Source organism: Ovis canadensis, chromosome 4, assembly GCF_042477335.2.
Source record: "Ovis canadensis isolate MfBH-ARS-UI-01 breed Bighorn chromosome 4, ARS-UI_OviCan_v2, whole genome shotgun sequence".
Lineage (NCBI taxonomy): Eukaryota > Metazoa > Chordata > Mammalia > Artiodactyla > Bovidae > Ovis > Ovis canadensis.
The window spans coordinates 72,040,175-72,065,625 of record NC_091248.1 but is presented as its reverse complement, the minus strand read 5'-3'; the positions used below and the strand labels follow the sequence as shown (position 1 = coordinate 72,065,625).

At 37.7% G+C, this 25,451-nt stretch overlaps 1 protein-coding gene across 8 annotated transcripts in view; it reads right to left on the bottom strand.

Annotated features, from left to right (window-relative positions):
- The window catches only part of IMMP2L (inner mitochondrial membrane peptidase subunit 2), a 964,367-nt gene that overhangs the window by 554,260 nt on the left and 384,656 nt on the right, over positions 1–25,451 (bottom strand). The window contains exon 5 of one of the 8 annotated variants that reach the window (XM_069588014.1): positions 21,078–21,162. The exons of the other annotated variants lie outside the window; for them this stretch is intronic. Within the exon in view, the coding sequence (XP_069444115.1) occupies positions 21,123–21,162 (40 nt within the window). The 3' untranslated portion in view covers positions 21,078–21,122. Of the gene's footprint in view, positions 1–21,077; positions 21,163–25,451 lie in introns of those variants that run through there. 8 annotated transcript variants of the gene reach the window in all.

The window sequence follows — 25,451 nt, the reverse complement described above, 5'->3', positions numbered from 1 at the left end:
CATCATTAATGAGTTTCAACCATTTTTACGTTTGCTAATTACTGACAAATTGATGACTATGAGAGACTGAACTGAACTCTTCGTAAACTGTTACATCTAAAACATCTCTCTAAATGTGCATATGCCCATGGTTACAAAAGGTTTTACAAATGTCCAAGACTTGAAGAATATTGGGAAATTTTTAATAAGTTTTGATTTAGTTATACTTGTATTAGAATGTGTCCCAAAAATCACATCAAGAAGCAATGGACTCAAGTAACCACATGCTGTTCATAGATTGTATGGGATAAGTAAGTTTGGAATAATTAAAAAGAGAAAAGGGGGCATTTAAAAATGGTGCTGAGAACAACAGACAAAAAACTTGGTAAAAGTATGTCACCAAACGTGCTCAGCTAAAGAGGACACAATCTCCATTGGGGATTAATTTATTATCTGATGTTAAGTTGTTTTTTCTTTTACAGTAGTCTTGTCTGTGAAGCTCAGAAGTTCTAGATCTTGAGTTAGTCTCTTTCTTTCTAGCACCCACAGCGGGTACTCTCCAAGCCCCAGAGCTGGCATGCTCCCTCCTTTACCAAACCCTCATCAGGATTCTCTGAGCCCTCTTCTCAACGAGACCTCAGTCTTGGCCTATAAGAACAGCACTTTTGACATAAATGATTTTGTCTATCCCAAGCACTGCACTTCCTCCACCCCTCCCCTAACACACACACAGTGAGAGACTTGAACAAATATTAACATCATTTCTAACAGCTCAAGGGCACATCTAAGAATGACTCCCCTCCCTTACTATGCCTGCCTTTTAGTTCAACACTGCCAGGAAAATGTACTGTTACTGAAAAATAAAGTTTTGTTCTTTGCAAATTCATTTAAGAATATTTAAGAAATGTCTTTATGGTGAAATCTAAAACCTGACTTTCTGTAGGATATGTTTTCTGCAAAAATAGATTGAATTCTGAGTGCTAAATTTATGAATATAGATTTGCCAAGAAAAAAATCTTGAAAAAGTTATCTGCATATGATACATGATCTAATTATCTGTGATTGGTTCTCACTTGTAGGCTTTAAGTTCTTCCTGTTTTTTTTTCCTCCAACTGAATGTTGCTTTTTACTTGAGCATTCCAAACTCATTTAGCTGGAAAACCAAATTCCCTGAAGTCCCATTAAGTATGTTGATAGGCAAACTACCTAGCAGCATCTATAAACAGGAATTCTGGATATAAGCCAGTCTTGTAAGTTGAGAGTAGGTCCAACTCTTTATGACCCCATTGACTGTAATCTGCCAGGCTCCTCTGTCCATGGGATTTTCCAGGCAAGAATACTAGAGTGGGTTGCCATTTCTTTCTCCAGGGGATCTTCCCAACCCGGGGATCAAACCCCGGTCTCCTGCATTGCAGGCAAGTTCGTTACCACCATAGCCACCAGGGAAGGTCAGCAAACCATTAAAGAAGAAAGGAGTGTTGATGCTTAGCTGGCTTATATTTCTTTCTGGGCCAATATACACACTTATTGACCTATGTTAAATTTACTTTGTTTTGTACTCTTGCCTTTGAAACATCTTCCATAATGCTATATAGATCTGCCTTAACAAGTGCCCCCTTAATTTGAAAAACAGATCTAAAGATTACCTTAAAGATTTACCTTCTAAGCAAGGTTGTAAATGATAGTTGAAACTTCCCCTTCATTCTTTCTATAGGAAATAAATTATCGTGAGGAAATAACCTAGATTCTACACCTGATAGGAAAAATTAAGTTACTACAGTTTTTTTTTTTTTTTAATGGATATTAGATCATTTGCTACTGAATTAAATCTGATTAGTCTTTGAGGGCTATTGTAACAAAGTACTACAAACTGGGTGGCTTAAACAGCAGAATTTGTTTTTGTTTTTTGCTTCTTTATAAATGCATACATTCAGGATTTGTTTCGAAAAGCAACCCAAGAATTAACGGTGAAACTGTTGAAACTGAGTCATTGTATTTTGACACTTATGGATTAGCATTAGGAATGAAAAAACAATTCTAAGAATGCTCTCCTAAAAAATAAAATATGGTCTCTTTCTTTATTAACTTGGGTCCCCCAAGCCCACAGAAAACACAACTAAACTCAGAAATCAAGACATCTTCCACACCAGAGAATTTGGATATGCAGCAAACAGATGAATTGGCAAAGAGTTTAAAGCCAATTTAAGAAAAGCGTTGTTTGTTTCTAAACTTTCTCCAGATGACCATGGGAGGGGCGAAAGTCCAGAACAACTGGCAAGAACAGAAAGGCCAAAAACATGATTTTTTGAAAGAAGGCTGAGGCCTGAAAAGAAGCCCATGATATTAGAGTTTACGCAAGTGCATTTTAAGAACTAGAGCCCAGGACACTCATTTTCAGAAGAAATTGATCTAACTGGAAATACACATAAGAAGTAGAGAGAATATAGAATAGCTCCAGCAATAACAATCCTACAAAACCACTCAATGACTGGCATGTCTAGATAAAGAGATCTGAATTATGGAAAACAGTATGGAGGTTCCTCGAAAAACTAAAAATAGAACCACCATATGCTCCCGCTATTTCACTGCTGAGTATATAGCCAAAGAAAATAAAGTCACCTAATTGGAAAAGACAGGTGCACCTCAACATTCATAGCAGCAAGATTTATAATACTTAAAATATGGAAGCAACTTAGGTATTCATCAACAGACAAAAAAATAAAGATGATACATATATATGCACACATACATACAATGAAATACTACTCAGCCATAATGAAGAATGAAATCTTGCCAACTGCAACAATGTGGATCTATCTGTATTATGCTTAGTAAAAAGAGTTAGAGAAAGACAAGTACTATATGTCATCACTTATATGTGAAATCTAAAAATATATATACAATAAGCTAGTGAATATAACAAAATAGAAAGAGACTTTCAGAAATAAAGAACTTGTGATTGCCAGTGTGAAGGGGTGTAGGCAAAGAGGTAAGATAACATGAGGGCATTAATGATATACTGTAAAGCACAGGTAATACAGCCAATATTTTACAATATCTTTAAACCAAGTATGATCTATAACTAGAAAAATATTGAATCACTATGTTGTATACCTGAAACTAAAACAACATAGTAAATCAACTATAATTCAATCAACAAATCAATGAATAACAGGATCTGAGACTTCCCATCATTATACTCCTAGCTACTATTCACCAAAGGTATCATTTCACCTATATTGTTTTCTTGTACTTGAAAAGATTCTTAAAACAGAAAAACTAAGCTACAGACACATGAGCATGAAATAGGAAGAGAAGTGATTTTGTTGCATGATCAGGCTATTCAGAATAGTTCTGTTTGCTTCAAAAGGAAGAGGAAAGTTCCAATCATGTGTTTGACTGTATTTCATAGGTCCATTTTTACCTCAGTATAAAAATCCAAAACTTTTCTAAGTATCCAGCAATGAATGCATAATTGTTTTTCACAAGCACTGCAAACAACCCTTTTCTAACAGAAATATATGCCTATAAGACAAACTGACAGACAGATAGACAGACATATACACATTCACTAAGGGAGAGAGGAAGGCATAGAGAGGGAGGGAGGGAAGGAAGGAGGGGCCAAAGGAATGGGAAAGAGAGAGAGCACCATACAACATACATTTATATTTAAAATCACCATGTATTAAATTTTCCCACAAAGCAACCCTGGTCTCCTGCACTGCAGGCAGATTCTTTACCATCTGAGCCACCAGGGAAGCCCCTTTCGATACTGCACCACCTCACAATCATTAGAAACTCACTGCTGCTGCTGCTGCTACAAGTCACTTCAGTTGTGTCCAACTCTGTGCAACCCCATAGATGGCAGCCCACCAGGCTCTACCATCCCTGGGATTCTCCAGGCAAGAACACTGGAGGGGGTTGCCATTTCCTTCTCCAATGCATGAAAGAGAAAAGTGAAAGTGAAGTCAATCAGTCATGTCTAACTCAGTCGTGTCTGTCTCATGGGGTCGTGGCGACCCCATGGACTGCAGCCTATCAGGCTCCTCCATCCATGGGATTTTACAGGCAAGAGCACTGGAGTGGGGTGCCATTGCCTTCTCTGAGAAACTAACTAGGGTAACATAAAGTCAATGCTGGGAATCACTGATCTCAAGGGAAAAAATTCTAAGTCTATACATATCACAACGAATATCTAAATATTTGTCTTTAAATCCCAGAGAGGCAGAGAGAACCATTCAGAGATAATCTGTAGAACAGAAATAATTACAGCCTTTCTTGCCTTCAGTCCCAAAGTTCAAGATTCTTTTGATGAGAAAAAAAACATGATCAACCATTTATGGAAAATATATTGCATAACACTGAGTGTTTCAAGACTACAGTCACACAGTTTATAATAAAGAAATTGGGGGGGGGGGAAGTACCTAGGTTGGGGAAGGAAACTTACCAACTTTCTGATCAAGTGAGATTTGCTTAAGATATGTCTTAAGATGCCCATTACACTAGAAGTAACATGAACATTGTTTTCTTTTCAACTATAATCCTTCTGAGCCCCAAACAACAACACTACCAGGTAGTTTCACTAAAAGCAGGTAGAAATGTAACTTAGAATATATTAAATCAAGAATTAAAAAGATAAAGGCCAAGAAATAAAGTAAGGTTAGGGATGGGAAACAAAAAGGAATCATAACTTGAAGGAAAGAATGAGTGAATATCATGGGTTTGATGAAAAAGGGCACGGGCATTTGTTAATTTCTATTCTGGTTTAACAGAAACCATTATTAATCTCAATCAAGAAAGTAATGTGTGCTTAGAAGACTTTCTTCAATATTGTGAACACAAGCATTGTTAGACTGTTTTGAAGATAAGCAAATTATGTATGTCACTTGCTAAATCTGTTAGCTAAATGGTATGAAACGTAAGAGACTTTCTAAATACAAGTAGCATCAAGGTGCTAGATCCTAAGCAGAATCCATGTAACTTCAAGTTCTCTGGAGAAAGAAAAAAATGAAACTTCACAGCTTTATTTAGCAATGATATTAGATCCATATTAAATTTAATCTCTAAATTTAAATACTCTAGGAGGCAATTTCTTATTCTCTGTCAACATTTCTTCAATGTGAAGTTCTGTATGTTATGAAGGTATTTTTAAAAGCAATATACCATTAAATTAATTAAAATCAACTTGAAGTTGGCAAAATGGCTGAGAATGCACAGTAAAACGCTGGAAAAACCACTGTGAGATAATCTATGTAAACAACAGAACTACCCTTCTTTATATGGCAAGGAGGGAAATGTAATCTGAGGGACCGTGACAGCACCATATGCTCCAGACAAATGAACAATACGTGAAGTCAGTAAGAATTCCAGCAGAGAATAACCGAGAGCTCCAGTCATGAAAGCTCTAGGAGATTCTAATCTCCTGGAAGTCGTTTTCTCACAAAGCTTTAACATCACCACCAAAGTGCCATAGTCAGAGAAAGGGGATTTCTAATAACGGAATTTCCTTTTTCAGAATTTTATATAACTAGATAATGGCATCTGAAAACTTCTCTTTTGATAAAATACAAGTCTATCTGTCAAAGTACCATTTTCTGATAAAATTTTAATGACTTTTAAAAAGATATTTCTACACCATTTTTCCTACATGAATAAAAATTTATTAACACAAAAAAATAACTGATTTGAAAAAGAAAAAAAAATCCAGTATCTAAATGAGGTTCATTAGGGTTACATCAGGTAAAAGTATGCTCACTTAATTTTTATTGTATTTAATCATGTTATATTTCACTGATAATTAGGTGTATTATAAATTATAAAATGTAGCATAGGCAAAATAATTCCTTCATTTTGTAAACCAAGAGTCTTACGTCCACATAACAGATTAACTTGCCAAAGGCTGCAATGCTCACCTCCAGGCTGCCAGTTGCTCTGACATTGTATAAATCTCCATTATGTGCTCTATGTTCGGAATAGCACCTGCCATCTAGTACTACCAATGCAGGATTCAGCCAACTGTCTCATTGGTCAAGTTGCTTAATCATAGAAACAGTAAAAATTTACACCCACTGCAAGCAACTTTCCAAACAAAATCTGAGTTGAGAGACTAAAAAGGTGCCATTATGTTGCTTCTCCATGAGCAGACACTGTACTGAATACACACACTCACAAGCTGACTGGTAAACCCCATGGTCTAATTTCACCATTGGTGACATGTAGGGCAACTCATATTTTCAAGAGAAGTATCACTTAACTTAATGAGTGATTTGATAACTGACCAGAAAGGAACATAGCATAGGAATTAAAAACTTGGACTATAGACAGTTTAACATGCAGCTCTGCTGCTACCTGTTTGAAAAGTTATACAACACTCTTTGCCTTAGTTTCCTCATCTGTAAAATAATACATAGACGATGTGGCTGGTTACAATATTAAATGAGCTATTATTGTACACTATTTCTACATTGGACTTCCCTGCCATGGAAGCACTGTGGATCAGGTGCTACAACATACATACTACCAGGGGCACGTTGGCATGTCTACTGTGAACAATGTCTATAGAATAGTTTGAATAATCTATAATAATCAACAGAGGACCGACTACAAATACTCACAGGGGAGAAAAACATTACTGTTCCAAGAAGTAAACTAAGGTCACCTCAAGCATTGAATTACTCGTCCAGGCTTTGGCCATTCGTACGTATTCTGTTACATACTGCTTATGAGCTACTTAGTAAACTTTCTAAAGATGCTGAAGATGGCAAATCTGTGTCTGTAGAACAGAAAAAAATGAACCACAGAGGCTGTGATTTTTCTACATGGCTTGAAACACTGGTGACCACAGTGGTGTGGGGATCCATGCATGCCTTCTTTTTCTCACGTTGGTAAATAGTGAACTAGTATGCTCCCTATCAGAGAGCTAGATGTGAGTGTATTTCTGGCATAACAGTGTATCTTTTAATCCCTAGTAGACCAGCAGAGACAGTGCACATCCGGGGATGTCTGCCACACTATCAGAAGAACAAGGCAAGACTGAAATGTAATCCATGCACTAAATGAAAGGAAGAAGAATTTAAGATCTACCAATTACAGAGCCTACCTATCAAGAAAATGGAGATTATTGTTCATTGCAGCACTATTTACAGTACCTAGAACATGTAAGCAACCTAGATGTCCATTGACAGATGAATGGATAAAGAAGTTGTAATAAATAAACACAATGGAATATTCAGTTCAGTTCAGTCACTCAGTCGTGTCTGATTCTTTGTGAACCCATGAACAGCAGCATGCCAGGCCTCCCTGTCCATCACCAGCTCCCGGAGTCCACTCAAACCCATGTCCATTGTGTCAGTGATACCATCCAACCATCTCATCCTCTGTCATCCCCTTCTCCTCCTGCCCTCACTCTTTCCCAGCATCAGGGTCTTTTCAAATGTGTCAGTTCTTTGCATCAGGTGGCCAAAGTATTGGAGTTTCAGCTTCAACATCAGTCCTTCCAATGAACGCCCAGGACTGACCTCCTTTAGGATGGAATATTACTCAACCATAAAAAAGGAACACATTTGAGTCAGTTTTAATGAGGTACATGAACCTAGAACCTATTACACGGAGTGAAGTAAGTCAGAAAGAAAAAGATAAATATCATTCTAACGCATATAAATGGAATCTAGAAAAATGGTACTAAAGAATTTATTTACAGGGCTACAATGGAGAAAAAGACACAAAGAATAGACTTATGGACATGTGGAGAAGGGTGAAGAAGGTGAGAAATATGGAAAGAGTAACATGGATGGAAACTTACATTACCATATGCACAATAGATAGCCAACAGGAATTTGCTGTATGGATCAGGAAACTCAAACAAGGGCTCTGTATCAACCTAGAGGGGAGGGAATGGAGGCAGATGGGAGACAGGTTGAAAAGGGAGGGGAAATATGTATACCTATGGCTGATTCATGTTGAGGTTTGACAGAATACCACAAAATTCTATAAAGCAATTATCCTTTAATAAAAAACAATTTAAAAAAAGACTATGGAGATCAATTATAATGAAAAAAATTTCTAAGATTATGTTATCTTTCAAGAGAACCACAAGCAATAATCAACCAGCCTTTCTCTGTTTTATCATTTCACGATCTTCTCCTCTCCAAAAAGAAAGAAACAAACCTATAATTTCAAAATACTCTAAAAATGTCTAACTTACAATAAAGTTAAATGTATTAATGTAACAGTGCTAACTTATAAACTTAAACATCTCTTAAAATGAATTCCGAACATCAACACTTCTCACAAAAAACAAAAAAGTAGAAAACCCTGCACATCCATTAGTGTGAAAGAGCATCCATCAATTCTTACTATCTGAATATCATACAGAAAAATTATACACCCATTAAGGTCCATCTAGTCAAGGCTATGCTTTTTCCAGTAGTCATGTATGGATGTGAGAGTTGGACTATAAAGAAAGCTGAGTGCCAAAGAATTGATGCTTTTGAACTGTGGTGTTGGAGAAGACTCTTGACACTCCCTGGACTGCAAGGAAATCCAACCAGTCCATCCTAAAGAAAATCAGTCCTGGATGTTCATTGGAAGGACTGATGTTGAAGCTGAAACGCCAATATTTTGGCCACCTGATGCAAAGAACTGACTCATTTGAAAAGACCCTGATGCAGGGAAAGACTGAAGGCAGGAGGAGAAGGAGACGACAAAGGATAGCATGGTTAGATGGCATCACTGATTCAATGCACGTGAGTTTGGATAACTCTGGGAGTTGGTAATGGACAGGGAGGACTGGCGTGCTGTGGTTCATGGGGTCACAAAGAGTTGGACACAACTGAGCAACTGAACTGACTGACTGATACACATTCATGTAAGGTTTTGTAAATCTTGGGATCCTAGCCTTAGACTCATTACAATGAACTAAAATCAACAGTGAATTGGCTATAAACACACAGACTCATAAAAATACTATTTCACAATTTAACAACTCTAAAATTTCTAGTCCTTTCACATAGTATATCTCATTGCACAGTTAAAAAATGAGATGAGGCAGGTATCAAGAATAAGAAAAAATAAGAAACTGAGGCAGACAGGGATTAATGACTTCCTACAGGTTTATAGCCAAACATCATCATCTTCCTACAGATGATGTTTATAACTAAAGCCTTTAACTGTGTGGATCACAACAAACTGTGGAAAATTCTTAAAGAGGTGGAAATACCAGAGCACCTTACCTGCCTCCTGAGAAATCTGTATGCAGCTCAAAAAGCAACAGTTAGAACTGGACATGGAACAAGAGACTGGTTCCAAGTAGGGAAAGGAGTACATCAAGGCTATATATTGTCATCCTACTTATTTAACTTAGATGCAGAGTACACCATGTGAAATGCCAGGCTGGATGAAGTGCAAACTGGAATCAAGATTGCCAGGAGAAATATCAATAACCTCAGATACGCAGATGACACCACCCTTATGGCAGAAAGCAAAGAAGAACCTAGAACCTCTTGATGAAAGTGAAAGAGGAGAGTGAAAAAGTTGGTTTAAAACTCAACATTCAGAAAACTAAGATCATGGCATCTCATCTCATCACTTCATGGCAAACAGATGGGGAAACAATGGAAATAGTCACAGACTTTAATTTGGGGGGCTCCAAAATCACTTCAGATGGTGACTGCAGCCTTAAATTAAAAGACGCTTGCTCCTTGGAAGAAAAGTTATGACCAACCTAGACAGCATATTAAATAGCAGAGACATTACTTTGCCAACAAAGGTTTATCTAGTCAAAGCTATGGTTTTTCCAATAGTCATATATGGATGTGAGAGTTGGACTATAAAGAAAGCTGAGCACCGACGAATTGATGCTTTTTAACTGTGGTGTTGGAGAAGACTCTTGAGAGTCCCTTGGACTGCAAGGAGATCAAACAAGTCAAGCTTAAAGGGAATCAGTCCTGAATATTCATTTGAAGGACTGATGCTGAAGCTGAATTTCCAATATTGTGGCCACCTGATGCAAAGAACTGACTCATTGGAAAAGACCCTGATGCTGGGAAAGATTGAAGGCAGGAAGAGAAGAGGACCACAGAGGTTGAGATGGTTGGATGGCATCAATGATGACGGACAATGTTTGAACAAGCTCCAGGAGTTGGTGATGGACAGGGAAGCCTGGCATGCTGCAGTCTATGTGATCACAAAGAGTCGGACGTGACTGAGCAACTGAACTGAACTGAACTGAATAACTGATGAGTGAGAAAACCTACTCTTCCGAATCTTGATTCAATGCCTATTACCATATATACACTCAAGTGTATTTACACATACACTGCCTAGAGCCATAATCTATATTTTTATTATACATTTTATTTTTGAAGCTACTACCTTTCCCAATTCAAAAATATACTGCTGGTTTCAAAGATCACAGTGCTTACTAAAAATATACAGCCTGAATCTTTTGGCCCTTATTTGCTTATTTTTACATTTTGTGATTACATTCTCTCTGCTTCAGAAAATTCTATTACTATATGAAAAACTATTAACCAGCCTCCTATTGACTCTGGTAAAATAATTATTGAAAAAAAAAAAAGAACATAGCCCCATGTACATGGCAACAAATACAATTCCTTCTTGGCACAGATGCAAATTGAAATCACTGGGAAGGAATCTGAAAGATTTTTTGAAATCAATACATGTGCTATAAATGGTCAGAGAGAAACATGAAAATCAGGACAGGTAGACATATATAAATTTTAACATTAAAAGAATTCCTCTAAGTAAGCTGGACTTTCCAATAAAGAATAAAAAGCGAAGAAATAATTCAATAGACAGTTACCATATAACCCAGCAATACCATAGCTAAGTATATACACAAGAGAGTTGGCAACATATATCCACACAAAAACGTATACACTACTCTTCATAGCAGCATTATTCACTGTAGTCAAAAGTGAAGACAACCCAAGTGTACTGACATACACTTCAAGTGTATGTCAATATGTGAATGGATAAGCAAAATGTGGAATATCCATATAATAATGTACTAGTCATATAAAGGAAGGGAATTTTGACATTTACTATGACATGAATGAACCTAGAGACATTTTGCTAAGTGAAATAAGCTAATCACAGAAGGCCACATTTATGTGATGCCATACATATAAAATGTCTGAAACAGAGGATTCTACATAGAAAAAATATATATGTGTGGCTGTTTAGGGCTGGGCTGGGAGAGATGAGGGATAGGGGCAGAGGGCAAAAGCTAACAGGTCCTAGCTTTGTTTTGGATGTGATGCATGTGTTGTAACACATACCGCAGTGATGTTAAAACCATCTGTGACTATAAAAACCATTGACTTGTATACAGTGAATATACTGCATGGTATGTAAATTAGCTCAATTAAATTTGTTGAAAAAAATGGCATTAACAACTTGTATACCAAAGCAAAATCTATAGGAGAAATAAGCCTCAAGAAGTATTGATCAGTACAAAGGGGTGTGAAAGTCAGTCAATGCTGTATGACTCTTTGCAACCCCACTGACTTATATAGTCCATGGAATTCTCCAGGCCAGAATACTGGAGTGGGTAGCCCATCCCTTCTCCAGCAGATCTTCCCAACCCAGGACTCGAACTGGGGTCTCCTGCATTGCAGGCAGATTCTTTACCATCTGAGCTATCAGGGAACCCCATAAAAGAAGAGGTGGGGAATAAATAGCAAATGCAAGCACTTTATGGTAACCTTTTACTCACATAATGATCATCACTTCATTATTCTCAGAATTTATGCATTTGAGTTTTATTTTTTGAGATATCTGAACTGTATGACATAACAGTTACTTCAAATCTTTCAGAAGTTTCTTTCCCTGAGGCATAGACTGTAAATTCACTAATGTTTATCTGGATTGTGTATGATTTTAATTCCTATGTTATAAATGCACTTTTGAGTAATGATATACAATGGGTTAGGTAGGAAAGAAATTTATATAGACTATCCCAGGATTGTTGTAAAGAGGAATCTGTAATTTGTACTCCATTAGGAATCCCATGATTAATAAGATCAGAAATTATCTGCAGAAATGCAAAATGGATCTGCAGTATAGAACTTTAAAAGCAAAAATGCACAAGATAATTTAAATAAGAGGTGAAATATATTAAATGTAAGAAACATACCTTTTTCTTTTATTAAAAGCAGGATATTTTACTTTATATTGGGAAATATATATATATATATACAAGTCAACAGAAGAAATGTATTTACCCCATTATAATCAAAAGATATCTTTCATCTTTGAAGTATCATATATGCATTAATATGAGAAGAAGGATCAGAAAATTGAGTCTTGTCATATGGATGTCATTTGTCAAGTATATAGCATATTGTTAAACTACTTATAAATGTAACGGAGAAAAATCACTATACTTCCACCTTTTTCTAATCATGAAAATTAAAATATGTTGCTTAAAAATAATGTAAAATCATTTAAAGCATAGAGAAAAATAAATGGTCCATTGCGTGGACTTTTATTGCCTACAGTTTCCCAGTGATTCCCTTCCAGTTATGGCATATTGCTGAACATAGTGCATTTTCAAAACAATGAAAATTAGAAACTAAAGAATAGCATGGAAAGATAAGAAATCCTTCCTCAGTGATCAATGCAAAGAAATAGAGGAAAACAACAGAATGGGAAAAACCAGAGATCTCTTCAAGAAAATTAGTGATACCAAGGGAACATTTCATGCAAAGATGGGCACAATAAAGGACAGAAATGGCATGGACCTAACAGAAGCAGAAGATATTAAAAAGAGGTGGCAAGAATACATAGAAGAACTATATAGAAAAAAAGATCAAAATGATCGAGATAATCAAGATGGTGTGATCACTCACCTAGAGCCAGACATCCTGGAATGTGAAGTAAAGTGGGCCATAGAAAGCATCACTATGAAAAAAGCTAGTGGAGGCTAATTACTTTACAATATTGTATTGCTTCTGCCATGCATTAACATGAATCCGCCACAGGTGTACATGTGTTCCCCTGGACCCCCCTCCCACTTCCCTCCCCATACCATCCCTCTGGGTCATCCCAGTACACCAGCCCCAAGCATCCTGTATCCTGCAATGAATCTGGACTGGCAATTCGTTTCTTATATGATATTATACATGTTTCAATACCATTCTCCCAAATCATCCCACCCTCTTCCTCTCCCAGCCTCCAATTAAAATAAATAAATTTAAATAATAATAATAATAATAATAAAAAGCTAGTGGAGGTGATGGAATTCCAGTTAAGCTATTTCAAACCCTAAAAGATGATGCTGTTAAAGTACTGAACTCCATATGGCAGCAAATTTGGAAAACGAAGCAGTGGCCACAGGACTTAAAAAGGTCAGTTTTCATTCCAATTCCAAAGAGAGGCAATGCTAAAGCATGTTCAAACTACTGCACAATTTTACTCATCTCACACGCTAGCAAAGTAATACTCAAAATTCTCTAAACAAGGCTTCAGCAGTACATGAACTAAGAACTTCCACATGTTCAATATGGATTTAGAAAAGGCAGAGAAACCAGAGATCAAGTTGGCAATATCCGTTGGATCATCAAAAAAGCAAGAGAGTTCCAGAAAAACATCTACTTCTGCTTTACTGACTGCACCAAAGCCTTTGACTGTGTGGATCACAACAAACTGTGGAAAATTCTTGAAGAGATGAGAATACCAGAGCACCTTACCTGCCTCCTGAGAAATATGTATGCAGTTCAAAAAGCAACAGTTAGAACTGGACATGGAACAAGAGACTGGTTCCAAATAGGGAAAGGAGTACATCAAGGCTGTATACTGTCACCATGCTTATTTAACTTAGATGCAGAGCACACCATGCGAAATGCCGGGCTGGATGAAGCACAAACTGGAATCAAGATTGCCAGGAGAAATATCAATAACCTCAGATACGCAGATGACACCACCCTTATGGCAGAAAGCAAAGAAGAATTAAGAGCCTCTTGATGAAAGTGAAAGAGGAGAGTGAAAAAGTTGGTTTAAAACTCAACATTCAGAAAACTAAGATCATGGCATCTCGTCCCATTACCTCATAGCAAATAGATGGGGAAACAATGGAAACAGTGACAGACTTTATTTTTGAGGGCTCCAAAATCACTGTAGATGGTGACTGCAGCCATGAAATTAAAAGATGCTTGCTTTTGGAAGAAAAGCTATGGCCAGCCTAGACAGCACATTAAAAAGCAGAGACATTACCTTATCAACAAATATCCATCTAGTCAAAGCTATGGTTTTTCCAGTAGTCATGTGTGGATGTGAGAGTTGGACTATAAAGAAAGCTGAGCACCGATGAATTGATGCTTTTGAACTGTGGTGTTGAAGAAGACTCTTGAGAGTCCCTTGGACTGCAAGGAGATCAAACAACTCAATCTTAAAGGAAATCAGTTCTGAATATTCATTTGATGGACAGATGCTGAAGCTGAAACTCTAATAATTTGGCCACCTGATGCAAAGAACTGACTCATTGGAAAAGACCCTGATGCTGGGAAAGCTTGAAGGTGGGAGGAGAAGGGGACAACAGAGGATGAGATGGTTGGATGGCATCACTAACTCGATGGACATGAGTTTGAGCAAGCTCCAGGAGTTGGGAAGCCTGGCGTGCTACAGTCTATGGTGTCACAAAGAGGCGGACACCACTGAACTGAACTGAACTGATCCCCTTAACATCTTTCTGTTTATTCATACAATTTGTTTCTTCTAGAATATACACTTCAGTTGATGACTAGCAAGCCCTCAAGTTCATTGATGAATGTGGTCAGGGAAATACGTAATTTGTCACTACAACAAAAAAAAAATAATTTAACTACTGAGTTTCAAACTGCATTATGTTTTGAAAATCTGTCCTCTTTTCTTTGCCCTTCTGTTAATTATTATTTTCTGTCTTTCCACATCTCCAACTTAAAAGGTGTAGTTGTCAAATAGAGTAATATAGAGAATATGAAACTGAAGATCAGTCAATGTTGTTAGGAAGTAACTGTACATCCATTAGTCCAGGAAGTGACTAAAATCATTGTTACAAGGACCTTTGGAGATGACCCACAAATTCAATTTACCTAGATTAGTCTTAGCCATAAAACTTTCAGTGAAAGCTAGGAATATGTGAGATTTCTTTTATGTACATGTGGGTACAGCAAACATGACAGAAAGATGGGGTGGGAGGTTTCATGTCCCAGAGAGTGTGAAGAGCCTGCAAGGTACTTAGAATCAGAGGGCAGAAAGTTCAATCCTAACTTCCTCATTCCCTAGGTTTTTTTGCCTGGATCTTCACTTCCTTTCACTGTAAAAATGGGGTCCTACTGAGGATCAAATGGAACAAGAAAGCATCTAATATCATGAGAGGAACACAGTATAAGATTTAGTATGCTAAATGCTTTTCATATTACTGTTTCCAACTAGTTAGCAAATATCTACATACTCCCAAGAACCAGCAAGCATCTTTCCCATGAATCACAGAACCAAATAATAAAATTTTGCTGAAATGAATGTATTAATTACTTTCAATTCAATTATGCACAGGTATTAACAAAACTACTTTTTCATTCTGGATGTTATATATAAGATATGTGCTTCATTTTATAAACTAGGAAGAATTTTGACATATTGTTTATTAGGGTCTTATGATGGTTCCAGGATAGAAAAATACTATTCTTTAAAGTTAAATTGAGCATAACAAACAAAGAAACAAAAAAACATATTATAGTGCTTAGTTGAAGCTACTGAAAAAATAAAATGATATTTAGTTTTTACAACCACCAAATACCATACCATTATTTCTATACTATCTTTCTATTACACAATTATGACTATATTAGTTCACCATTATTATTACTACATGTAGACCTATTTAAATATAATTAGGAGTACACATTACCTGATTTCCTTATTACCATACTATTTTCTTTGCCAGTAGACAATTTGCATGTATGTTTGAGATCTACATAATAAGAATGTCTTAAGATCACTGAGCCCAATTTCCCCTGCTGTGATTTACTGGAGAACACGTAAAGCAGTATCTTCATGTGGCTTTCTAAAGTAGGAATGGATAACAGTTCCCCTAACCTCATACTGTAGACAAGCTTCTAATGAACACTCTGCTACTTCTGTCACCCTTATCACCATGCTGATTCTTTATATGTTTGGTTACTAGAATGTAAGCTCTGTGAACAGGAAGCTTGCCTGTCTTGTTCATCGTTATATACATGCAATCCTCTATACACTCACTGACATATCATAAGTGCTCAATACATGGATTAGATGAAGGAGTAGATCATGTATATGAACATCCTGAAACACTGAAATAGGTCATAGATTGGAAGGGAGAGATGGAAGAACTAATATATACATTCTAATGGGTGTCCGCAGCTAAACTCATAGGCTACAGCCCCACATACACAGCTAATATTTGGCAGCACAGTGAAGCCAAACCCAGGTGTTCAGTGAGAGCCACAAAGGAAGGCTTGGTTGCCTTACAGCACAGTGTTGAACTTTCCAGTTCTGAAAGTGGATTCTGGGATAAATGTGAAGGTTTTATGTAATACTAAATAAATGACCAGCATTATTTAATCTAGTTGCCTGCCAAAAACAATAAAAAAGACTCACCCTTAACGTTTTTCAACAGCATGATAAAAGCTAACTCAAGAATGAAGTATACTGAGGTCTTCTTGTTGCTTCCATGCTGTTCATTACCTCTTACTGCTAAAACCTATAGCTATAGATTTTGTAGCTAGCTAATCTGTCACTTTAGACAGGCTCCGACCTTGCTTACATATTGAATACAATTCTTTGGATTCAAAAGCTTTAAATATAAACATTTCAATACACAGTCATTTCTGACTTCAGTAAACTAAATAAATAGGGGAAAAAAAAAAGATTTTTAAACCTCTTCCCTCTAAGTGGCTAAAGAGGGAATGAGTGTAGAATTGATATATAAAATACAGAATCTTATTTTTTCCTTCCATGAGCCATCCTCAGTATAGTCAATTCTGTTCAAGTGTCATCCCTTTTAGGCTTTCAGGACTCAGCGTACTCAAAGGAACTCTGGTACAGCTTCCCATTTACTAAGCGAACGGAACTAAATCCATTCTTCTTTCTCTCCTTCTGCTACCCCCAGGTGTTTACCACTTCTTTGACTCGATTAGATCTGAGGAAGCCAGACCTGTCCCGTGGTTTCAACATGATTCAGGCACAGAGGGGGCAGGCTGCTTCTGAGTCCAAACTCTATGATAGATTCCACTGAAAGAATCTTCAGATTCTTTGAAACTCAAGAAAGCAATCATCAGGGATTCAGGATAGAGTTTGTCAGTTGATTTATCAACTGAAAAGGAAAAATAAAGGAAGATATTAAGTTTGAAAAATGAGAAGTAGAAATAGAGCATAAAATACCCCCAGGGATGAAAAAGTTAAAAAAAAATGACTCAAGGGGATAAGAAAACAAAACAGTCAATTGTGTTCTTCAGGGAAAACAGCTGGGAGTAGAGGGTAGAAGTGAGCGTGTGTTGGGAGTTGAAAGCAGTCATGATTTTAAGAACAGATTTAGGTGGATATAAGAAAAAAACAAACAAAAAACCCCTTGATCCAGTACTTATATTCAATGGACCTAGAGGCAAAGACAAGCACGAGAAAACTAACTCAGGCTAGTTTCTAAATAATTTGGATTCTCTCAAGTCCTTATGTACATTGTAAATTTAAATTTAGAAGTTACAATTCATTAATCAAATTAACTATAATTTGTATCATGACTTGAATGCTAAATCTTACAGACAATAGATTGGCAGTTCTCTCTTAAATTGATGCCTTGCTAGATTCTATAAACTTTTATACTATTACACCCAAAATTTAAACTATCATGTTAAGTGCTAAGCCATTAAGTATTTATAAGTGCATCTTAAATGTTTATATTGTGGCTGCATCTAAACTAAAAATGAAAACCCATTATGTTCTGCTTAACCCCATGCTGCCTGAAAAATGAATGATGTTAAATTTCAAATAAGTAATAATGTATATAAACACTATGCTTTTGTAAATGCATGTTAAAATTATACTGATAAAATATCACCATCCTGGAAGGGAAGTGAATCATTTTGATGCATGTTACTGTAAGCCTTTATAAGGAATATTAGTCACATACTCAAATTTAGTTCTGATTACAAAACAAAAATATGTTGGAAATTCCATAAAGATCAAACTAATTAAAGTACTTAATTGCCTCTGACTAATTATGGAAACTGGCAAGCTCAGTAAGGTTTTTTTGTTTTTGTTTTTAAAGAAGTTTATATTTTAGGCCATACTTCCTAGGCTTTACTTTACTGGGAGCCACTTCTATCATCTCACATCTGATATTACAAACTCTGTCCACAGAGAGTTATAAAGGGAAATGACTACATATGCATTCAGAGTTTAACTGGGACAAGCAGAAGCTATATTCTCAGACTGAGCAGCCAGAAGTTGTGTTGGCACTTTCCTTAACAGCTATATTGTATCTTGTTTCTCATTAGCATGACCTTTCATGTCTAAGTTTGCCGTGGTGACTGTTAAAAGAGCAATTTCTTCTATGGGGCATATTTGGAGATCACAGTGGGTCTTTAAACACAAAAGAACAAAGTGCCTGAATCAGGAAATTGCAAATCCCTGTGAAATATTTAACATAAAAGATAGAATTTCAGACATAAAGGAAAGAACATGGACTCTTGAGTTGAAGTGATACTGTGGTTTTTTTTGTTTTTTGTTTTTTGTGTTTTTTTTTTTAGCCAGCTCTGCTTCTTAATAGGTATGCCTGTGAGAGCTTGAGGAAGTGACTTGATTTCTCTTGGTCTCATTTTCTGCATTTATAAAATGGAAATAATAGCACCTAGTTTGCACTGCTGTCACAATAATAGGGAAAATATAAGCAGTATAACTTATTTATAAAAATTGAAATTGCTCATGAATGGGAGTTTTTATATTTTATATTCAATGAAAGACAATTTTTTTGTCATATGTTTTGTTCACTCTTTATTACAAGTATACAAGAAGCCATGAAGAACCAGAGTGCTCTGGGGTCTTCCTGAGAGAAACTATACTTCTGCAAACAGAAATGGGGGGAGGGGATAGTAAAAATGGAGTCAACAAGTCAATGTCCTATGTTTACTTTAGTCTTTACTTAAAATTATTTGCAGAGCCAACTTCCATATAAAATGACAGCATCCATTTATAGGAAAACTATATTGTATAAAGTCAATTATCTATAGTATTCCAAGGCACATATGTATTAATAATTTGAAGTCAGTGACAATCACAAATACTCAATTTCTCCTAATTCTGTTTAACAAGGATATAATCCATTCACTCTCTCAAGCACTGAAAAAGCTTCCCTTTCCTTCTCTAAAAGCCTTCTCCTTCTATAGAGCATCTGGGCTCAGTATAAAGACCATGAGGAGCACTTCTTACAAGCAGGACTGGAAAGGCCGTTCTTTCCACTCTGCCTCAAGACTGCCATAAGCACACTGGTGAAGGAAGCCTCCTGTGCTAACTGTAGAACTCAAACAGCAGCGGGACTTTTGGTGTAACCCTAGAAGTTCCCAGACACTGCCTCTTAATGACTATGCCACCATTCAAAGCTATCCCTAGATATGTATGTATGTATGCATGTTGGGGGGGGGGGGGTTGGCATGTGTGTGTATGACATAAAATCTGAATTTAGGAGTATTCAGTTAGTGTGTAGGAAACCAGTACATCTATATCCCCATCCCCACCCCAATTACTCTACAATAGTATCTATACAAAACCTATAAAATAAGACAATATGTGAAAAAAACAGTTGAATCCAATAAAGACAGTGTTAACAATACTCTCTTTCAGGCCCTATCAATAAGCATATATTAAAATAAGTCTCTTTCTAGATGGTTACTGGTTTGCTTTCTTTCAAGTAGCTTTACTGCTGATCTGTACATGAATGTCATCACTGAATGGAAACAGTCCAAGAACTCATATCACTCCCACCACAAGGAGAAGCTTCAATAAATTTCAAAAGCTATGGCGGTGGCCCAGTCCCTGTGCCATATGGCATTCCACCTGCCCCAAGAAGTTTCGCTGACGTCCTTTAAAGCCCCAAATAAAAAGACTGAGACATAAACAATCAAGTTTGCTTTGCAGTTGGGTTTTTTGAGCTCTATGTGGTAGCTGCAAAAATTCCCCATGCTGTGTGTGTTAATGAGACCCTCCATAGGCACCGTTAATACATAAAAGCAATCACCCATAACTCACAGGCTTTTCTTCCTGACTATGTCTGACTGTGTTCACTGCATTTAGCAACAAGAAATATACGAGGAAAAGTCAGTCTGGATGTCAGGCGATAGGAAGAATGAAGATATTGTAAAGTAATTAGCCTCCAATTAAAATAAATAAATTTAAATTAAAAATAAATAAATAAAAGTGACAACAAAATTTTAAAAATCTAGAGGTTCTAGAACATTACCTCCAAAGATTTATTTCTAAAAGAATTTAGCGGTGAAACACAAAAGTACATGAAAAGTGAATAAGGGATTTCTCTGGTTGCCTAGTGGTTAGGATTCTGGGCTTTCACTGCCAGCGCCAGTGTTTGATTCTTGGCTGAATAACTGATATCCTGCAGGCTGAGAGGTGCGGCTAAATAGCAACTAGTAAACAGCAACCAGCAAAACTAAAAACCCACTGTAAGTGTATTCTAAGAGGTCAGAACAAGATTAGGAAATTTGCATTTCTATAATGTAATGAAAAGAATAGCAAGGACATTGAAGCCAAATGATTGCTAGATCCCTTTGCATTACTGTCTAATGACTTTGCTCATCCAAATATTTGTTCCAATAGTTCTAAGCATTTTGTATTAAATAGCAAGAATAGTACAATCAGAAATGAGTGGGCTCACCTAGGTTTTTTAAATGAAAGGGAATATGCTTTAATCTAAAAAACTGTAATGAGAATTATATATTTAGTTAGTTACATATATATAACAGAATAGACAAACATAATCATAAATTCTTTTATTATAATATTACATACTCAATGATTAAGTTAAAGATTATTAAAAAAAAAAAAAAAACAACTTCTCATCATTTCCAGCTCTTTGAGACCCCATGAACTACAGTCTGTCAGGCTCCTCTGTACATGGAATTCTCCAGGCAAGAATACCTGGAAAGTGAAAGAAAGTGAAATCGCTTAGTCGTGTCCGACTCTTTGCGGCCCCATGGACTGTAGCCTACCAGGCTCCTCCCTCCATGGGATTCTCCAGGCAAGAGTACTGGAGTGGGGTGCCATTTTCCTTCTCCAGGGGACCTTCCCAACCCAGGGATCAAACCCCCGTCTCCCACATTCCAGGCAGACGCTTTAACCTCTGAGCCACCAGGGAAGCCCTGGATACCAATTCCCTTCTCCAAGGGAATCTTTCTGACCCAGGGATCAAACGCAGGTCTCCTGCATTGCAGACAGATTTTCTCCCATCTGACCCACCAGAGAACCCCCATAGGATCATAGGTTCTATCAATCTTACAGGTAGGTAGGCACTAAACAGAGGAGCCTGGTGGGCTGCAGTCCATGGGGTCACTAAGAGTCGGACAGGACTGAGCGACATCACTTTCACCTTTCACTTTCATGCACTGGAGAAGGAAATGGCAACCCACTCCAGAGTTCTTGCCTGGAGAATCCCAGGGATGGGGGAGCCTGGTGGGCTGCCATCTATGGGGTCGCACAGAGTCGGACACGACTGAAGCGACTTAGCAGCAGCAGCAGCAGAGGCACTAAAATGGAAAATGAAAAGGGCCTTGGCAATTTGAAAAAAAATTTATTAAAAATCATACATTTCTGATTAAATTATGAAAATGGAGGACAAGTCTCCTTACCATATCAGCATACAGAATTTTCCACTGTCTTCACAGTATCTATCATACTCCCCACCATGGCAGTACTGCCATCAGTCCTGCTTTTAAACAGGAGTTCTCTAACCAGGGCTCACAAACCCAGGCGTCCATACATTGAATTCAGAGATATGTATAAACCTGGGAGGAAATTTTTTTTTTTTTTTTGCTAATCTCTCCCTGTAACTTAGCATTTTATTCTACAGTGAACGTAGGAAAACACCAACCACCACAGTCATATTCAGTTCAGTTCAGTCGCTCACAGTCATGTCCGACTCTTTGCGACCCCATGAATCGCAGCATGCCAGGCTTCCCTGTCCATCACCAACTCCTGGAGTTCATTCAGACTCACGTCATTCGAGTCAGTGATGCCATCCAGCCATCTCATCCTCTGTCGTCCCTTTCTTCTCCTACCCCCAATCCCTCCCAGCATCAGAGTCTTTTCCAATGAGTCAACTCTTCGCTTGAGGTGGCCAAAGTACTGGAGTTTCAGCTTTAGCATCATTCCTTCCAAAGAAATCCCAGGGCTCATCTCCTTCAGAATGGACTGGTTGGATCTCCTTGCAGTCCAAGGAACTCTCAAGAGTCTTCTCCAACACCACAGTTCAAAAGCATCAATTCTTCAGCGCTCAGCCTTCTTCACAGTCCAACTCTCACATCCACACATGACTACTGGAAAAACCATAGCCTTGACTAGATGGACCTTAGTTGGCAAAGTAATGTCTCTGCTTTTGAATATACTATCTAGGTTGCTCATAACTTTTCTTCCAACGAGTAAGCATCTTTTAATTTCATGGCTGCAATCACCATCTGCAGTGATTTTGGAGCCCAAAAAATAAAGTCTGACACTGTTTCCACTGTTTCCCCATCTATTTCCCATGAAGTGATGGGACCGGATGCCATGATCTTCGTTTTCTGAATGTTGAGCTTTAAACCAACTTTTTCACTCTCCTCTTTTACTTTCATCAAGAGGCTTTTCAGTTCCTCTTCACTTTCTGCCATATTAGCAGTCACTTATATCTTGAAATACTTTTTTTTCCTTTTAAAATCACCTTGAGGTTATAACCATTTTTACACCCAATACTGAATCACAGCATTTAGCATATTAAAATACATTATGAAGAAGCACATACATAGTACATCACAAACTTTAAAATATTTTGATGTTTTATATATATATATATGTAGAAATAAAACTGGTTTTCCTCATAATCCTATATATTTTATTCATTTAAAAATTTATTCTAAGAAGGGGTCTATAGGTCATAGAAAATTCCCACCAAAGGTATCCATGATACAAAGGAAGGGTATAGGTTTCTTTTGTAAAGGCAACCCCATATATAAGTGATGCCCATATATAAGTTTCTGGCACAGGTCTGTCACCACAAGTGGAGTTACAACCATGAGATACTCACCCCCTCACGTCTACTCAGGCCTGCATCATCCCTCTCTTTTGCCTACAATATATCTTAGTATCATTCCATTCTATCGTTTTAAGCATCCAGGACCATATCTCAGCTTTTATCAGGCAGGTTGATGAGGAAATCAATAGCAATATATAATCTCAGAATGGTTCTCACTACACAGTTCTTCAAGAATCTCTGGGATTCATGTGACAAGGACAGGGTCAGACTGCGCAACACTGAGAAGAAGCCACTTGTTTTGTTTTTGTTTTTGGAAAGCTCTGACAACTGTCTGTAACCACACCCTTTTATTTATGTATTTATTTTCAGGTTTTGTATCTTCCTGTCTCCCCAGTAAATCAGTTCACTTATCTCTGGGAGTAGAATTAGTAGTAGGCTCTATTTTCCCCCTAAATGTATGCACTATTATATAGGAAAAGAAAAGACTCAAAAAGTGGGGGTAAGATGCAAGTAAACATTACTGTGGTGGGGGGCCAGGGAACACACATGATGTGTGACATAAGATCATTCCGGAAAAGGAGGAGTGAGGCGGGGTTGTCCCAACAGCCGGTGGGCCCCAAGGAAACTAGGTCCTTTCTTCTCTGCTTAAAGGGAGTCTTAACCCCCTTAACTCAGTGAGCCTCCGGCAGCAGAGCAACCACACGAACAAGGGGAAGTTTTGCTGGCTGAGGCTACAGGGCAGCAGTTCCCAGCCGTCTTGGCACCAGGGACTGGTTTTGTGGAAAACAATGTTTCCATGCATCAAAAGTGGGGATGCTTTTAGGATGATTCAAATGTGTTACATTTATGGTGCACTTTATTTCTATTATTGCTACATCAGTGCCACCTCAAATCATCAGGCATTAGATCCCCAAAGCTGAGGATCCCTGCTCTAGGGCCACCAGGCTCTTCCTATTAGGGTCAGCTGAGTGTGATCCTGCCACTTAGCAAGAACTCTCAGACATTCAAGCCAATGCTACCCAAGCCCAAATTAGGCACTTAACCTTTTTAAAAAGGTTAAAAGGGAATAAAAGCCATGTGTACTCTTAGATTTCACATACAGTATTGGGACAGAAATTCAGACTGCTGTAATATAATTGGGCTCAGGCCATACTCATAGAATGGAGCCTACTGGAAATGAGATAATACTATGCCTAGCACATAGTATGCTCTTAAATATTTGTTGAATGAATGAATGAATACTATAGTCAATAGGACAGGACAGAAGAGTGCCTTAGTCTTCTTTAATGATTATATTTAAATCATCATGATAATAGCAAACACTCGAAAAGAGCTTATCATATGGTAGATACTATTTTAAGGGCTTTACACATACTAACTCATTCAGCTGTCTTGATAAGGCTCATGAGTGTTATTTACAGAGGACACAAGTAAAGCCCAGGGATCTTAAATCATCTGTCAAAAATCACTTCGTCAGTAACTACAGGCCTGGGCAGCAAATTCAGGCAGAGTCTGGGGCCTTCACTTCTCCCCTACACTGCCCAGTCAGAATGCAGTTTACCTCTACACTGATGACTCTGCATTGAAAAGGAAAAAATATATATATTTTTAAGGGGGTGAGAGATGAAGGAGACCAGGTAGATGTACATGGTCAGAGAAGGAGAGGCTACCACAGGAAGGGTCTATGGGGAGGGTCCCTCTGGGGAACACAAGGGCAGTTCTGCTTGCCTTCTCCCACCTCAACTATCAGTGGGATTTGCCTGAAGTTGCCAGACACTTTAGCTCAAGGGAGGTATGCTGTCACTTCAGTTGTGTCTGACTCTTTGCGACCCTATGGACTGTGTAGCTCACCAGGCTCCTCTGTCCATGGGATTCTCCAGGCAAGAATAGTGGAGTGGGTTGCCACACCCTCCTCCAGGGGATCTTCCTGACCCAGGGATTTAGCCTGCATCTCATGCATTGCGGGCAGATTCTTGACTGCTGAGCCACCAGTGAGAAGGCAAGGGTCAATCTCCTGGTGAAACAGAGAGTTGGGCACATGTGAGTGATGGGAAGGGGTTTAGAGAGTGGCCACTTGATAAACTTTCCATTTCTGACATACCCCAAAAGAGGGGGACTTAGTGCATTACCCACACCAGCTAGTTATTTAGCTAATAATCCTGTAGAATAATTTATACTCATTCAATAGGAAGGTTTTCAAATT